At 36.6% G+C, this 18,218-nt stretch overlaps 1 protein-coding gene across 1 annotated transcript in view; it reads left to right on the forward strand.

Annotated features, from left to right (window-relative positions):
* Positions 1 to 1,191: 1,191 nt before the first annotated feature.
* LOC108757582 (T-box transcription factor TBX20) overlaps positions 1,192 to 18,218 on the forward strand; it is a 55,076-nt gene continuing 38,049 nt past the window's right edge. The window contains 2 exon segments of the mRNA XM_018502043.1: positions 1,192 to 1,537; positions 1,540 to 1,938. Coding sequence (XP_018357545.1) covers positions 1,429 to 1,537; positions 1,540 to 1,938 — 508 coding nt within the window. The 5' untranslated portion in view covers positions 1,192 to 1,428.

The following is an 18,218-nucleotide window of genomic DNA, read 5'->3' on the forward strand; positions in this document are numbered from 1 at the left end:
CCTCGTTCTGTACGTGTGGACGTCGAGCGTGCAGCGAGAGAGCGACGGGTGGGGCGGGTTCCTACGTTTGGGAGGGGCGGGAAGAGGAGAGGGTGAAAGGAAGAAGCATGAGGAAGAAGGGACAAGGACGCGAGAAAGAGAGAGAGAGAGAGAGAGGGAGGAAGGGAAGAGTGGGACGAGACAGACAGTGTGGAAAAAAGCGACGTAGGACGAGGAGAGACGACCTGGGTGAGCAGCGACGACTATGATGACGACTACGATGATGACGAAGACGACGACGAGGACGAGGACGACGGCGGCGACGACCACCACCGGCTGACCGAGAGAGAGAGAGAGAAAGAGAGAGAGAGAGACTCCTCCTGTGGACGTTCGTGCGTGTTTGTATCGTCGGCTCCCGGTTGGCAGTTCCAGTTTGACATGGGCGCGAGAGAAAGAGAGGGACGAGTAGAAACGAGAGGAAGAACGACGCGGTAATAACGTTTAAGCGAACCTCGAGGTGGGCTTCGCACGGGAGAGAGCCTGCAGGCGGAGCCGGGTGCTGATCGCGGAGGAGGAGCATGCCAAGGAACCGCCCATTGAACACCCGCTGGGTATTTTCTCCTCTCATTCCCGCTCACGTTGTACCGTCCCTTTAGCTCGTCTGACCGAGCTCAATCGTATTGGCGGGGATGGGGGTCGGAACGAAGAGGCGACCGGCAGTGGCGCGGGTCAGTCTGTCGGGCAACCGGTCGGTCTGTCGTTCCCTGCTCGTTTCGCTCGCTCGGCCTGGGAGTGTAAACGATACATCAAGCAGCTCCGCTTTTTCACGCGTGCGAAAGAGAAGCGAATTGGTGTCTTTGCGACGACGTAACTTTTCCTCGAGTCCCCACGCTGTTAACGGAGTGCTACTCCGGCCAACATTTGGCCGGCGTCATTTACTTCGGATCACATTCACTACCGATCGCCGATCGCTAAACATCACGGCTAGCTATTTGGCGTAGTTCTAGTGTTGTGCTCCGATTTTTATCGCTGCCCCAGTAAGGACTCTGATCAGTTACAACGTTTTACTGTACCGTACTCCACCGGCCATGCAACGAACGCGGCGATAGTAATCGACCACTCCGTGCCCGATTTCGTTCGTAGGTTTTTCGTTCCTTCGCACGCACGTGCTCTGTCATCTCCTCGCACGCGATACACGCGCGTATGTCGACAGCGAGGACTCGGAGTTGATTTGCACGATTGTAGAAGAGGATGCTGATGCCGCTTCAGCGGTACTCGCGTATCGAGGATAGAAGCACATACGGTCTTCCGGACAGCAATTATCAGAATCGGCATCGTTCTGACGCACGACGCCCGTAGCGTCACGGCGTCAAGCGGATCCGCCCTGAAACGCTCTCTGACTAGTTTGTCGGTAGACCCCACGTGGCTCAGGAAGCAGCGCGCGAGGTGATGTTGCTGGAGTCGCGAGGCCTCGCCGGTAGGAAGAGAAACGGACTGACACTGACCTCGTTCGGCGACGGTGGCGGCGGGGGGGGGGGGGGGGGGGGGGGGGGGGGGGGGGGGAGGAGGACGACGAGGAATCTCGACATCACCTCTACCTGGGCAGGAAGATGCAGGGCGAGGGCACCGCCACCTCCGCGGTACCTACCGGGCTATCCGGGTGTGCCGGCGATGACGGTGACGAGAGCTCGAGCCCGTCGCCGAACAGCAGTCTCCTGAATAATCTCAATAACAATTGTAACTCAAATCGTCAATGCGCAACCGACTTCAGCATCGCTGCGATCATGGCGCGAGACTCGCGTCAGCAGCAGCAGCAGCAGCAGCAGCAACAGCAGCAGCAACAGCAGCAGCAGCAACAGCAGCAGCAGCAGCAGCAGCAGCAGCAGCAACCGCAACAACCGCACCATCATAAACATTCGCAACAGCAGGCCGTCGGAGGTGGAAAGTTGCATCAACACGGTGAGTCTTTTCAATGGATGGTCTTTGGGATTAAATCTCAACAATAGACCTTCTTAATGTGACGAATTGAAGTGTTTTGTAAAACATGTGAAAGACACCAGTAATAAAATAAAATTAGAATTGGAAGGTGGTTTATCGTTAAAAGCGCATTGTTAAGTACAGAATATAGGGAGATTATAACTAAAGCTAAAATAATTTTATTGTCTTTGTTAGTGAGACGCCCGCTTAAAGTAAACGTTTTGAATAATTTTCTTAAATTTTCTTTATCAAAGGGAAAAATCAATTGTGAGGGAAACTGATAACGGAGAAATCAGGGAAAAGTCAAGGAATTTTTTGGCAAATAAAATTCGTGGTTTTAAAGAAGTTTAATATGCGCAAATTATTGCACCTATGTAGTTTTGGAACTACCACCTTAACAATTGAATGCAAGCAGTGTCAGCAACATTAATAGTAATTTACATTGTCATGTTAAATTGCTCTCTCAATAAAATATTTAATGATTTCTAGATCAAGAAAATACAAAAAAATTCAAATTCAGAGAAAATCATGACATTTTATTTGGAAATCAGGGAAGAGTTATGGAATTTTAGGACGAGGAATTTGTGGCAGTTCTATAGGTTGTCATCCGTTGAATGGCTTTTTTATATTATATTTTCTTATTATAGCTTCTGTGTTTTCTAATATACTTTATATGTTTATATATTCTATTTCTCCAATTAACATTGCTTTGATTGATAGGTCTACATTAAATTAATAAATTGCATACCTTGCTAACAATTTTTCATAAATATATATTTAACTTTTTAAAGAATTCTTTTATATGGTTTTCATTGAAGTTGTATGAAACTTATAGAACATTATATATATCTTTACACATTTTTATTTTAAACCAAAATTATTATGATTTATCGTGTGAGCATAGTTTCTTCATAAAAACGCAAACCATTGTTGCATATTACTACAGATTTACTTTCTGAAATCTTCATGAAATCCTTTCGCAATCGATCGTATGGTTTGTAACATCCGTGTAAACTTTACGAGCGTCATAATTACGCGTACTTTACCGATAAAAATTAATTAGTTTCGAAAGCCTCGATGCAACGTATCTGTTGCATCGTTCCTGTTACGTGAATCATTAAATATCTTCCTTTTGTTTAAATAAATGATAAGTCGTGTGTTACATGTCACGTGCTGAATATTTCATATTTCATTGTTAACTCTTGTATTACTCCAATAAGTAATATTTTTTCTCTTAATTACACAATGAGATATGTAATAGATTTTAATAAGAACAGAACGATTTTAATTGTTGAAGTATTTAAAAATTTAACTAAATACAGATCTGAAAATAATTTTGTTGGACCATCAAAATAAATATGTAGCACGCTTAAATTGGTTGCTAGAATGTCAAAACTTTTTGCAACATTTGTTCATCATGCTTGACTTTTCTACGTAATTATTTTGATGGTTCAAAATTATTTTCAGATCTGTATCTATAGCTAAATTTTTAGATATTTCGACATCATTATTTTTGTGAGAGTATGTATAATGATTATTGGCCACGAACATTAAGAAATAAAGAAGATTAAGACATAAATAATTTTTTGCAGCTGAATTACATATCTTACGATTTCGTTTGGCATATACATACTATATTTGATATCCATTAAAATAATGAGTAAAATGTTTTCATTCATTGCAAAACTGCAATTTGCTCCGAGGATTCTAAGTGTTAAATATGATCATGCAGATTATATTTCAGTATAATATTAACTCTAAATTCGAGCACATTTATTTCACGGAAAAATCACTTGATATAAATTCGTGTCGTTTTCTTGGCTCGCGGAGAGTCGTTAGTCGACAGTCGCGTAATTGACATTTCACGTCGGTGTATCAACGCGCGATTACTCTTCTGTGTCGCTACAATTAATGTCGCAATTTTAACTTTAATTAATTTATTGTTAGAGAATATTTTAAAGAAAAATACGCGCGTGCTCGTCAAAAGTAAAAACTAGATTTTCTCAAAAGTAAATTTGTGAAACCGATTAATATCTTAATTTTCGATATTTCATTTTTATTCACTATTCTGGTTTTACAATTTGTTCCGTAATGTTTCATGTATCTATTTATTAAACGCATTATATTGATAACAGAACATCTTATAACATGATGTTTTATAATAATGTTTTGAATTGTATATAAATAGAATTTATATTTAATTGGAATGTCATTTATTGTCGCGACGAATTGTCGTTTACGAATTCTTCGATCTAAAACACTTATCGCTAATACACTGTTAAATCTATAGTGTCAAATTTAATTTAATTTGAGTAGCCATTGCTCCTACTAAATAATATCGTTATTTTTTATTAAAATGATAATTGAATTTGACACTGTATAATATTAAATTAATATACTGTATAGTGTCAAATATAACCATTGTTTTAGTAAAAAATAACGATATTATTGAGTAGGAGCAGTGGCGACTCACATTAAATTAATTTGACCCCATAAAATTTAACAGTGTACTTGAATTCTTGTGACGTATTTGAGATTGGCGAGATCGTTGTTCATTAACGGCCAGCTTCTTTACACTATTACATTTATTGTTATCGCGTTTCTCGCGGGCGCATCGTCGCCGCTCCGGTATGATATTGTGCGAGTCATAACTCTCTTCGCGCGGCGCACCTTTCTTACCGTGGCGCATTAACTCGAAGAAAAATCGCTCACCCCTTTCGGTACGGCCATCCATAACGTTTAATGCGGCCATTTCCGACGAAAATGGAGCGGCCAGTCTATCGCGCGATTTTTGCGTCGTATCCCCGGCCTACCTGTCCGCCGTCATGGCTCATTATTTTTATTGCTCCGTTAAAAACTTCACAATTAATTTTCGACCATTTTAACGTTTATCGCGTATTGGTGATATTCCAATTCTTTTGGAACGACACCATCACGTGCGAATGAGTGACGACGATGCAATTGCAAGATATATATGGAACGTAGAAAAACTGTGTGCAAAGTTTAAGTACTTTAACATCATTATATAAAATTCACGCATATTTATATTATTATTGGGTAATTACATAAAATAACTTGTTATTCATAAATAATATCAGATTATTCATGAATGATAAGTTATGTATAATAATTACCTAATACAATAATAGTGTAAATAATCTGTTCTGAAATAAAGAAAGTTTTTCTCCTTCAGTTTTTAAACTTTTTCCCATTTAGCTGAAAAAAGAGAATATATTTTGGAATTATAGCGTATAATATTTTTGTATGTACTGTCGAAATCAATAACTATAATGAATTTTTCAAACGCTTATAATAGTTGTCAGCGAAGCTCTTGAGAAATGTACGAGATGTTTTTTTTGTGCTGAGAAATAAAATACAACGACAACCTCCTCGACGGAGCGTGAATTGCGCGGAAAGTTTTCCGCTTGACGTCTTCTCGCGTTTAAGTATTAATTCCGGAAGCGCCGATGACGCACGTCGAAACGTGGACTATGATTACCTGTGAGCTGACAATTGTCAATTGTATTGTGAATTGTATAAAGCCCCTATCCCTTTCGATGTTATCACACAAATTTTAATATAGCTAATATTACGCCGATAATATCTTGTTGAAGCGCTGCTGCGTAATAATTACTGCGAGTATGGACGATAAAATAATTATGTAACAATTGTGATGTGATACATTTTAGTACAATTTAATTAGATTTTTATTAATAAATACTATATCGATTATTATAACATGCTATTATGGTTATACACAAATACCAAATACTTTTCTCTCAGTATATATCTACTTAAATTTTTAAATACCTTAGCAAAATTGTATTTTAGTATATAGATTTGGCATCATAAGTCTTTCTCTAATATTGCAAATTTAATAAATTTTTTATTTGTAATTCCGCTTAATAATCATAGCGATTTTATGATTGTTGGACCATCAAAATAATTATGTGAGAAACTTAAATATAATGAACAATTCTGCAAAAAGTTTTGATATTGTAGCAATCAGTTTGACCGTTCTACGTAATTAATTTGATCCAATAAAATTATTTGCAGTTTTATATTTGCTAAATTTTTAGATATCATTAGACTTCATCAAAATAATTTTTTTTAATTATAGCAGAAGCTACTGTTGTGACAATCATTTCGCTGTTTTATATCTGTTCAAAACATCTGCCAACATTCAGAATCTTCTTTAAAAAAAAAGATATTCGTTAAGCAAAGACTTGAGTGTTACTAAGGCGCGACGAGTGTAGGAACATGCTTGCCATCGCGTTTTAATTCACGCATTTGCGAACATAAAAATGTCGACGAGGTAAATTACAAGCTGGCGCGGCGTTCTAATGAGGCCCTCTAATATAGAAATTGTTCCGAACTGTCATTATCGAGATAAATGACCGGCGAGGGCCGCGGCTCGTAGCTGGGGACGAAAGCGGATCGTTTTTGTGGGGAAACGGGATAATGGCCCGTCACTTTCGTTTCTTTTAACGACCGAAAAAGGCGTCCGGAGCGGGGATTCGCGCGGTAAAGTCACTCCATAATCCGTCGCGCACATTTAGATGGCTATATCTCGTAAATGGAAGGTAAATTGACCTAAATAGCTACTAGAGAGTCGCTCGATAGATACGGAAATTACTGTACATGATAAAGAAATTATTATCGTCGTAATAAAAGTAATAAGAATTATTATTATTATTGTATATGTGCGAACATTTTTTTAAAGTAATTAACGATTGCATTTTGTCTTGCATTATGAACAGATCTGAATTATTCATTCAAGCAATATAATCAAAATTTTTTGTCAAGAAAATTAATTATTTTTTGAACAACAAAAAGAACTCTTTAATTTAATTGTGATAATTTTTACTATTGAATTTATAAGAATATAATCCCACTAATTTCACTTTGGGAAATTTGTGATTATTTATTATTACGATTATTTATTATTGCCAGAATTATGCTATGATATATAATTTGCTTGATTAATTACTTACAATTAATAAAATGGATAACATTGAGTATATTTAATAATTTTAAATTACAAATATTAATGACAATATAAATATTTCATACATATTAGAAATTTATTAAAATATTTTATGTGATATAAATAATGTGATGTAATTGTAATATAAATAAATTTGTAATGTTTTTAATTATCCGGTGCGCAAAAAGGAATACATGTGTTTATAACAAGGTATTTTATAAATTGATACTTTGGATTTTCCTGCAATTAACTTAATGGAAGTTTGGCGCGTCATAGCGATATTTTCGGAACGTTCCTTTCGAAAATCGTTCATAGAATATCTGATTATGCATCTGATAATGGAGATTGTAGCAAATTCGACGCCAATGTTTTAGTGGTCCGAATAACGACCGTAAATTATATCGGCATTAATGAATTATTTAACGCGCACCGGCGTGAATGGAATGGTAAACAATACGATCATCTAAATCGTCGAAATTTGTTCTCGTGAAATAATCAGCCGCGAATATTTTATGCGTGAGATGAGCAGCGCGGCTGCAGCATTTCGTCGCTTTAGAAACTCATTTGCACGACAATGGTATCCAAAATACCTATTGTAATTTGTTTCAATGTAAATCAATTATGCTAGGCGAATAAATGAGAACAACTGACCAGATTATTTCATGAGTGGGTTGATAATGAAAACGAATAAATAAATTTATTCGAAAATGCAACGTGTTTAACAAATATAAAATTTGTTTATATAGAAGAACAGAGTTTAATAAAATACAAAATAGAGAATACAGAATTTAAAAAATATCATTAAAATGTCTGTTTCACATTTCTAGAAGCTTGAGAAAATGTTTAGATCTTTTCAAATAAGCAAGATTCTCTCTTTTTGTAAATTTGCTTTTCAGCAAGTGTTATCTTGTCGAAATAATCAATTCAGATATGTGGGCGAGGTATACATTCCTATTTCAACAATTTATATTCGCGCGTGTCTGTTAGTTTTTACATCGTGATAGGTGAAAGATAATTCCGCCAATCCGCCGTGATTCACTATTGAAGTAGACTTCATCGGGTATTAACTACGGAAACTTAGGCAGAATTTACTTTCGTGTGAGATAAGAAACACTGCATTATTCAAAAACATGTGTCACGCCTAATTGAGAATGTTACTCTCATGTCAAGCGTGGATTTTACTTAGAATCACAAATTTTCGATTAATCGACCGGCGTCGAGCTTCGAGCTGCCTGGTCCATTAAGCGAAACGGCAGGAGAAACAAGATCCGAAATTACTTAATTCTCGCGCATAAATTGTTGCTGCTGCGCTAATGAATTATTTAACGTTCGTTACACGTCAATGAAATTCGAGTCGTGACTAGTAATACTTAAATTTAGCTTTATTGATACTAGATCTTCGAAAATCGATCCTATTCACTCCTCGTGACGAGTAGGAATACCGCGCGGCTATGAAGAAGGGAAGACATATATATGTATATTTATATTTCACATTTATAAATACATCCATAAAATATATATATATATATATATATATATATATATATACATACACGGGAAGAATTTTGCTGAAGTATTTAAAAATTGAACCAGATGTAAAAATAATTTTATTAGATCATTAAAATAATTATTAAAAACGTTTAAACATTGATGACAATGTTGCAACAAGTTTTAACATTCCAGTAAATTCATAATTTGGATGGCCTAAACAAAATTATTTTCAAATCTCTTACTAAATTTTTAAATATTTTAGTAAAATTGTTTTTTTTTTCGTATATAATTTATAACAATTTATAGATCATATCAGCAAATGTGAGAGTTACGCTTGCAATATTTTGTCACACTTTATTCTTGAACAGACATTAAGAAAAAAGTACTTGATATTTGTAATTATAATTATATGATACAATAATTATGGTTAGAAATTTCATTTTTATAGTTAGTACTACTATAATGTTAATAATAATAATTATATTTATAATTATATACAAAAATATATAGTTGGCACTAAAAATTTAAATGACTATAAATTATACTTAAATTATGCTAATTGCAACTGTTTTTTTCTCTCACTGTCAAATTTACATATCGACATTACAGAAGTGTTTCTGAGACAATTCGTTTTACAGGATTTAATCGATCCATAAATATTACGGTCAATTTTTTAGATAGATTTGACAAATTATCCTATACTTATCTTGTTTTACGGTACCAGCTACCGGAAGGGCGTAATTGACATTTCGATGGTGCGTAGTGAAATACGTAGTGGTGAGTAGGGACCCGACTGAGGTGAGGCCCGAAAAAAAACCCGTTGTACACCACGCCGTATTGGCTCGGCCAGGTGAGGTGTCCTATCGGAATTCTGGAAACGGCCGTGGCCGCTCTCCAGGCCCAGCCAGACGTCCGAACGAGACCCGATGGTGTTCGGTTTCATCATCGCGTATCTTGGACGCCTGCGGCGAATAATCGCCCACGAAGATCCTACGCGACGCGAAATTTACGGTCGGACTCGCTGCAATTCACCCACGGAAACGGGCCGCCATTTCCAAATAAACTCCGGCAAACGGCGGCATGAATCGGGCTCTCCTCCGGCGGACACAGGCAAATGCGGACGCGTATACGGGCGTGTGCACGGACGCGCCGAGAGGGTGTGCGAAGTAAATCTGCGATCCCGCGAACTTCATCGTGCCGTAAAACTTGGTCGCGGTGAACTTCTTCCATTGAGATCGATATTCGTCGTGTAAATCAGAGGAAAAATTTCCTTTCAACGAACAAGAGAAAGAAAGGAACTGTATGTGCTTGTTCTTTTCTTTCTTTAATTAAGAGAATAAGAAACAATATAGATATACATTTAAAATTGATTTTTATCATGAAAATTAACGCAGAAATTAAAATTTATCTGCACTGATAAAAAGTCTTGTTGTATTGATTAGAATTTTAGTATATTCAGCAAAAAAAGTATAAATTGGACATTTATACTTAAATTTCAACTTAAGTCAAGATAATTCAATTACGATACATAATTCTCTTACATTATCTTACATGCTGAAAATTTGTTTTGTTTATATCTCTTATTAGTACAACCAGAATATTTTTTAATAAATAAAACACTTTGAGATATTGATTATTGTATTTGCTTGTTGCCTATAATTGATCCAAATATGTTTTCTATTCTTCTATTCTAAATCTAAGATTACGGTCCACGCTCAAATCTTTGTGTTACATCGAAAGGACAAACCGCGCTATTGGAATAAATTATTGTATCACTTGAGAATACGACTTGATTCTTAACAATCAAAATTTCCAATATCAGTTCTGGAAAACAATATAGCAAGTTAGATCGGTCGTTTCTTTGGTAGAGACGCTTATGCGCCATAGCTGGATCCTTATGTAAATCTGTTCACGTTGGTCCTCATGCTGCTTGATGCCGTTGTTTGCCGACGTTTGTTTTCTTGCACCTTCGCTCGCTCGCTCGTTCTCCTCGCGGGCGAGAAATTTAAATGAGATGTTAAAACGAGGAAAGTACCATGTGTCGTCGACCGACGGAATCGACGGCCGTTAGGCGAGATTTATTTTTACTATCGGCCGTCGAACATTTACGTTAAATCCGATGTGTGTTACGTACCGCGGGGAAACCGGTATCCACCGGGCATAACTGCGGGATTAAGCTCGACGCGCTATCGGCGCCGCGTTTAACGCTTAACATTGTTATCTCAACGCCAGAGTTTGTTTGAGTTTGCCTGAACTGGCCCGAGGTCGATGAGCACGATACAGCGAGAGATGCACGGTCGAATTCGGGCCTGGGCCGTCGCCATACTTTTCCCGTTGTTGAGAGAACCGTGTGGTATACTCAGAAGTGAATTTATAGTTGTACACGCCCCTGGGGAAGTCGCAATGCGGTGGCCATGATAACCGATAAGTCGTAAGAAGCAGAAAAGCAGGAAGTTTCTTCAAATATTTTATCTCGTGCGATCGCGAACGGAATTGATTAGAACAACCACTTTGGTATATTTAGCTGTGAATATAATTTATCTCTTTCTTTCTATACTTTGCTCTTCTTCCTGATACAACGAACAAATGAAAATATTCTACGCTAAATGAGTAATGTTAGAAATGTAGAATCATCTCTACTTTTGTTACATTATGATTGACAAGATTGTCACAAAATGGTGGTTCCTCGAAAAAAATTTCGTATTAATAATAATAATAATAATAATACATTTTTACAATATGATACTCTACCTTTTATTCAAAGCATTAACGGATCTATAATATTATACATAAAACTCGAAAGAAGCAGAAGAGCAGGAAATTTCTTTAAAGATTTTATCTCACACGATCGCAAACAGAATTGATTAAAACAAGTTCTTTGATATATTTAGTAATAAATATAATTTATCTCTCTCTTTCTGTACCTCTTTCTGCTGTAACAAAGAATTAAAGAGATTCTACGTTGAATGTGTGCGTGATGCTTAGAATTGTGAGAAGGTAATAATACGAGACTTTTTCGAGGGACCATTATTGTGTGGTAGAATTGTCAATCGCAACGTGACACGCTATATTTCATCTGGAGCGTTAACCATTATATGTTATAAAACTCCTTGTTTGGCCGGCATAAATTTAGCGAGCGCGTTGTGAAGAATTTTAATAGAATTAAAACCGTGCAGTTCGCCGACGAGTTTCTTCGAATCGATTTCGAACGGACTTCGAGAACTTCGAAGGCCCTGCGTTTTGAGTAATCGCAAGCCTTTAAGCCCCTGTCCTTTTATTTCTTCACGTGCGCGCAGGTGCGGGACCTCGCGAATTCTCGATTGAAACTCAGCGGGTTCGCGGACGACGCGAACAAAGCTGGTCCGGGGAACACGTTAATTCCCAAACGGTCCCCAGGTATCCCTGGGATACGCGGGAATAAACGGTAGCTCGTTTTCACGAGCCGGTCGCGGAGCTTGGCGAAATAAAAGAGTGTCACGGAGACATATAGAGTTTCGTCGGAGTGTCAACCATAATAAATAGCCAATGACTTAGTTAAGCGGGAAGCTATTCGACTGAGAGCGCGAAGTTATGACCGGCTGATTCCGACCGGTCGGATCAGTTGATTTGAGTAGGAAACAGGTGGTGGTGGGGCGACGTATGAAGAGTCTTTGTGAAGTGAAATGTTTGCTAAAAAAAGAAAAGAAACAAAGGTACGCATGCCTTTTGAGTCGAAAGTTAACACATCATTCATTAATTAATGATACTTAAATTTCGTTATATTAATAATAAGTACATTAATAAATTACTATAAGTATAAGAATAGTAAGAACTTACAATGCGTAACTCTTCGCAAAATATATTACTAATATAATTAAAAAAAATTATTAGTAAGCAATTGTTATAACTAGAGAGATTTATCTTATTATTTTCTAATTTTCTCTATTTTAGAACAGCAGAAAAATATAAATATTGCAATGATTATAATTTTACACTTCATGGTGTATTATAATTTTACAATTAAAATAATATAATAATATAAAATCTGAATTTGAGTCTTAAGCGAATATATGATCTCTTATTCTCTTTATTAATAACTGATTGATATGAGCCTAGACGAAGTGTTGACTGCAACGAAAAATGCAGCCAACATTTATCTAGTCCGTGTCCCTTATTCATGTTGTCCCACTTCGTGGTTCACCCACTTGGTTCACGCCGGATACTTAAACGATCGTTGACACGAGCGGGCATCTCGAATGCAATGGTTTCGAAGACGATTCTTTCGTTCAGAGTGAGTGCGACGATTCCACTCTGAGGTGGTCCCAGCGACCCGCTTCTCTTCATCGAAATACATTATCGTGAATCAACGCGTTTCGTTAATAAACGCCAACTATGATGATACAAGAATTAAATTTACACATTTTACTAAACATGACACTTCTTGTTGTAAATCAGCGTTCGATCTTTGTTTGAAAATCACGTGGTACAATAGGAGTAAAAAATAGTCATTGTGAAACAGTAATGCGGAATTTTGCACTATTATATTTGCGAATCTTTTTACCAATTCGAGAGAACACTCTGGAGTTTAATATGAATGGGAAATAATATTTAAAAAGTTTGCCTTTTTAAAATTAATCAAGAAGTTATTTTTGTAGAAATGGCATTAAAATGAATATTTTGAAAAGTAAGTAGTCACTACTGTTTCTATTTTCTACGCTTCTATTTTCTTGTTTGGACTATAAAGTCAAAATGTTGAAGTATATATTCAAAAATATATTTTATTTAACCATTGCTAGTAATTTCTAATTTAACATAGCATTTATATCAAGAAATGTCAAAAACTGATTTCCTGAAGCCATTCGGATCGCCGTTGCGGCTGTCTTAAAGACAGCAAATCGATTCGGGCTATCGTCAGGGACCACAAATTACCATTTGAAAGTGTGCAAGATTGTCAAAAGGATGGAAACTTATAGCATAGTGAGAAATCTTTTAACATGAAGGCACGTATCATGGAATAGATTCAATCAAAATTTTGTTTTTCCTAGAAAACACAACAGAAATCGAAGGAATAATTGAATAGTTCCGATCGGGAACCACTCTGAATTACACTATACGTGCTCAGAATGAAAGAAATGCATGACAGTCCGTGAAAATCAGGGCTACCAAATTTCAAGCTGTCATTAATCTTAAAGTGTCCGGTAGTTTCCAGGAATCAAGGCATCAATTTTAAATCAGTCATCAGTTTGTTGCCGCCTCCATGAAGCCAGAATGTAAAATTATGTTCCTCTTTTATTTCAAAAACAAACATGAGAAAAAGAATTGCTTTTCTATCGTTCACATTTAAGCTATGTATTTGTCTCCATACTATTCACCGTTTCTTGAAGCCATAGAGTTCAAATTTGGATTTGTAACTCGAAATAATACGAATACAGAACTTAAGTGACTTATTGATGTAATTTGTAAAAGTATTTTTTCACATTTGTCTTTAAAATGAAAGGAACAACAAAGCTTTCTGACTTTATGGAGACGGCGGCGAATTTTCTCTGTTACTTTTACAATAGTCCAAACAGAAAAATAGGAGTGAAACAATGACTACTTTTAAAAATATCGGCTTTTATTTCACTGCCATTTTCAGCAGAAAAACCTTTTGTTATTTTAAAACAAATTCTTTGAAATATTATTTCCTATTTAAATTATATAAGCTGTTCTCTCAATTCTTTTAAGTAAATCTCATATAACAGCAAAAATTTATTCTTTTGGAATGAAATTCACTCCAAGAATTTAGAAAGCACTGAAAATTCTATTGATCAAAAGATTCTTAGATAGTGCAAAATTCAAATTAATGCTTCATAGCTACCATTTTGGTAGCGATTATTTATTTTTGATTCCCACTTACACCTGAAATGTGAACAACAGTCTCGGAATAGTCGAAATTAAATTTTTATGTGAAACGGTGAAAATGGCGGTGAAATATCGTGAAATAATCTATGATCGACAGCCACGCGAGACATTAAATTACGATATTTTACCTGATGACAGTGATCCTATTAAGAATTGCAAATCGTTTTGTAAGATTTTGCAGACAATTGCGTTTTATATCATTGTATTTTAATTTACGGAATATCGCGTTATGTTACATTACGGAAACAAGTCGTCATACTCTGGGAATACGTGATAAATGTACATACGCTACGTGTTATTACCCCATTCGCATCGGTACACACACAGATATTATTTAGTTCGTTAGATAAGAGTTCGCGGCTGATATTACACTCATTACAACAACGTTCGCGTGGAGATGGACGAGCGACGACGTTGTTTTCGAAAGGCGAAACGCAACGTAACAGCGCGGTTATTAGAGAGGCGTGGATGGAGCTCGAGATTACATTCGCATTCCTCCGTTCCGATAGTTTTGCAAATTGCCGGTAATGACAGGCGATCGGCCGATTTTCCAGGGTATGGAAACCGTTCGTGGAAAGCAATGGCGAGCATCGAACGATGACGATATGCTTCGTTCAGCCGCGATTACACGCTGCGTTCTTACTCGAGTAAAACCGATTGGTTTGTGCGCTCTGAAATCATAGACTGCCTCTCTCTGCCTGCCCACGGAATCTTACCGACGATTAGACTATCCATCACCAGTTCCTGTAACCGGTAAAATGTAGATGATAATTAGAAAAGAATAACGGAGATTGAACGAAGCAGAACAAATAGTCATTATGGCATTAAAATGACTCCAAAATGATTATTGAAAGTTACTTTCCAATCAGTTACTTTAACATCATCGCTACGTTATCGCGGCCTAGTGTTCTGCTTGGGAAACTGTACGTGAATATACATTATATTTTAATGCAAACTCTCGAAATATTGATTGTAGCACAATAATAGAACGAGTGATTTACAAGTTAAACCGACTACGACTTCATCGATCTAATGATGAATCACACTCCTACTACAATTATTATTAGTACATATTAAAAACTGCTTTATATAAAATATTTAAATAATATAATTAACTTTGACAATGGAGTAATACATGTATATTCTAATAAGTAACGTGACAATATCATTATTTAATCATTTTAATTTATTTTAATCGTTTAAAATACATTCATTATAAATGTCTCACTATAAAATAAATTCATTATTTAATCGTTTAAAATATTTTTACATTTAATTTTCCTAATTTCATGTATAACACTTTTAGTATGCACTAATCTAATGTAATGTATGTGACCGAATTCACTGTAAGTATCGGTTCATACAATGCAACCATCGAGAACCACTTAATTATTTGACGTGTGATATATTTTGACATGCGCAAACCGTACGCATTTCGTTTAAATGACTCGGCGATTACGGCGGACAATCCGCGGAGAGGACCGGTTCAATTTCATAATAGCGAGAGGCGGGAAGAGAAAACGAAGGAATCGTCGAAGTCATCGTCACTTCGTTACCTCTGTCGAGAGCGCGGCGCAACGTACAAATGACAGTGCTTGAAATACGAGGCGCGAACGACATTTGTTAGCGCCTTCCTGCCACGCTGACGCTCGTTTCGCGGTGATATCGAGGAGATACGCATATAATACGAGAGAGGCACAGTGGGCTAGCTCGTTCAATTTGCCAATCGCGTTTCCTTTTGCGTTTTCGCGTGTTGGCGGTTTGTACCGACTTGGGCGACAATGTTATCTCTCAGCCATTGTCAAGTCTCATATTTATGCGAAGGGATATCACTGTAATCGAATATTTTTAAATCGAGAAGCATTATGGATAAAAAACACACAGGAAAAATTTTCAGAAGTTTGATCTTTCAGAAGGCGAATTTGTTTTGTTTTAAAAGAGCAAACCATTTTGAAAAATTTATTTTAAATCTTTTCTGGTTTTTTATAAATGTGCAGAGGATTGTATATACGGCAAAAAGAGATTAGTTTTAACATGGCGTTAATGTTGGCGTGAACAATTTTCACAATGATTAACGTAATTGACTGTGTCGGCTAATGTAATGAAATGTCCTCGATCTCAATAGTATATAAGGTGATATTAAAATGCAATTATATTCGCATTTTTTTTAAATCACAGTTTCTTTTAACACATTGCGTGTCAAGCTATGTATTCGCAATAAAATGTAAACTTCTATTCTCTTTATTGGTCATGAATCAAGTACATTTTAGTTACAAGTTTGCCAAAAGTTACGCGATTAAAATCAATTTAATTTATCATAGAAATCTGAGCTTTTTATTTATATCGTTATATATATTTATAAAATTTATTTATGAAAATGTAAAATATATAATGTACATACATAATGTATTAATTATTTACATAGATTCTACATTTAAAAGAAAGCTACAGCAATTAGGTCCTTTAAGATAGAGAAAGAAATTGAATGAAAGATAATATCTTGTATTAATTGATTTAATATACAAGATATTCGTATAATTTTTTTTCCGAATTAGTATAGCTATTCGTATACAAATTTATCTATTAAGTACTTTTCTTAATATCTTCCTAGCGGATAGATATCCACTGGTATCGTTAATTTGCATATTTTTTTATCTTGTGTCATAATTATTTATCGAGACCCCGTTCTCTTTTTGTAAAAATTGTTTCGCGAACGTTGCCGCGAAGTGAGACGTCGAATGGCCTCGAATGGCGTAATCAATTTTTTGCGTACATGTCGGATGCGACCGCGAAAGTACGTCATCTTCGATGAAAACGAGGAAGGAACGCACCGCGTCACGCTCAGATTAATTTACGTTTCGCGAACAAACAAGGTGCCGTTTTTAATTACCTGTCGACAGATTGATTGATCGATCTGAAGATGTTCCTCCTATCGCGCGATCAGATACGGCGCGTCAATACTCAATTTACCTCGTTGCTCGGCAAACAGAGACTTCCGCGACAGTCCTTTCCTTCGCACGGTCGCGCACGCACGCTCGATTTTATATCGCTAATTTACTTTTCATTAATGACGGATCGATGAGTCGGCGTAATTCTGGCGACGCTTGACAGAGCGTTTTTAATACGCTTTCCGCTATCTTAATTAGATATTTAGACCTCGAAAGAAGAAGGGCGGAGGAGCGGCACTGCTCATGTTATTAGCACGAAGGATCCGTTATTGGTGGCGCTAAATTAAAATGCAATTCGAAGAATGGTCGCGATATCATACAACCTTATAATATGCATGGAAAGAACGGTTTTGTCGAAGTATCCAAAAAGAGTATACCAAAGTTGGTCCAAAATGGTCAACTAAGGCTTCCAAAATTTACTGCCAGTACTGAAAATTTATGTTTACGTTACGTGAACTGTAGGTTTTCAGTACTGGCAGTAAATTTTGGAACACCTAAATAGATTTTCATGAAACTCACCAAAAACCGTCTATTGACGGACTCATTAAACGAACCGATAAAAGAATTTTGTGTAGAAATGACCAGTTGCGGGATTCTCTAAACATTTTATCGACAATTGTTGCAATTGTTAACTAGCGACAATAGCCAACGAGTGATGCGCTTTCTTCCAAGATAGTCCTGCCATTGGCAGGACAAAACAATAGCGTAAGTGGGAGCCTTCAAGTAGTTTGGAAAATATATAGCTACTCAAAAAGATCCAGGGTCTGCAGATCATTCGAGTGACTGAGAAAACGCACCGTGAAGTTAACAAGATTAAAGTGAAATGGAGGAAAAGTGAAAAGAAACTTTTGAAGGAGCGACATAGCTTTATGTCCCAAGTTGACTTTCTTACGGTTAAATTTCCTTACCAGTGTGATTCTCTGACTCGAACAAATTTGGAAAATATGTGAAACGTT

This window comes from Trachymyrmex cornetzi, unplaced genomic scaffold, assembly GCF_001594075.2.
Source record: "Trachymyrmex cornetzi isolate Tcor2-1 unplaced genomic scaffold, Tcor1.1 scaffold147, whole genome shotgun sequence".
Lineage (NCBI taxonomy): Eukaryota > Metazoa > Arthropoda > Insecta > Hymenoptera > Formicidae > Trachymyrmex > Trachymyrmex cornetzi.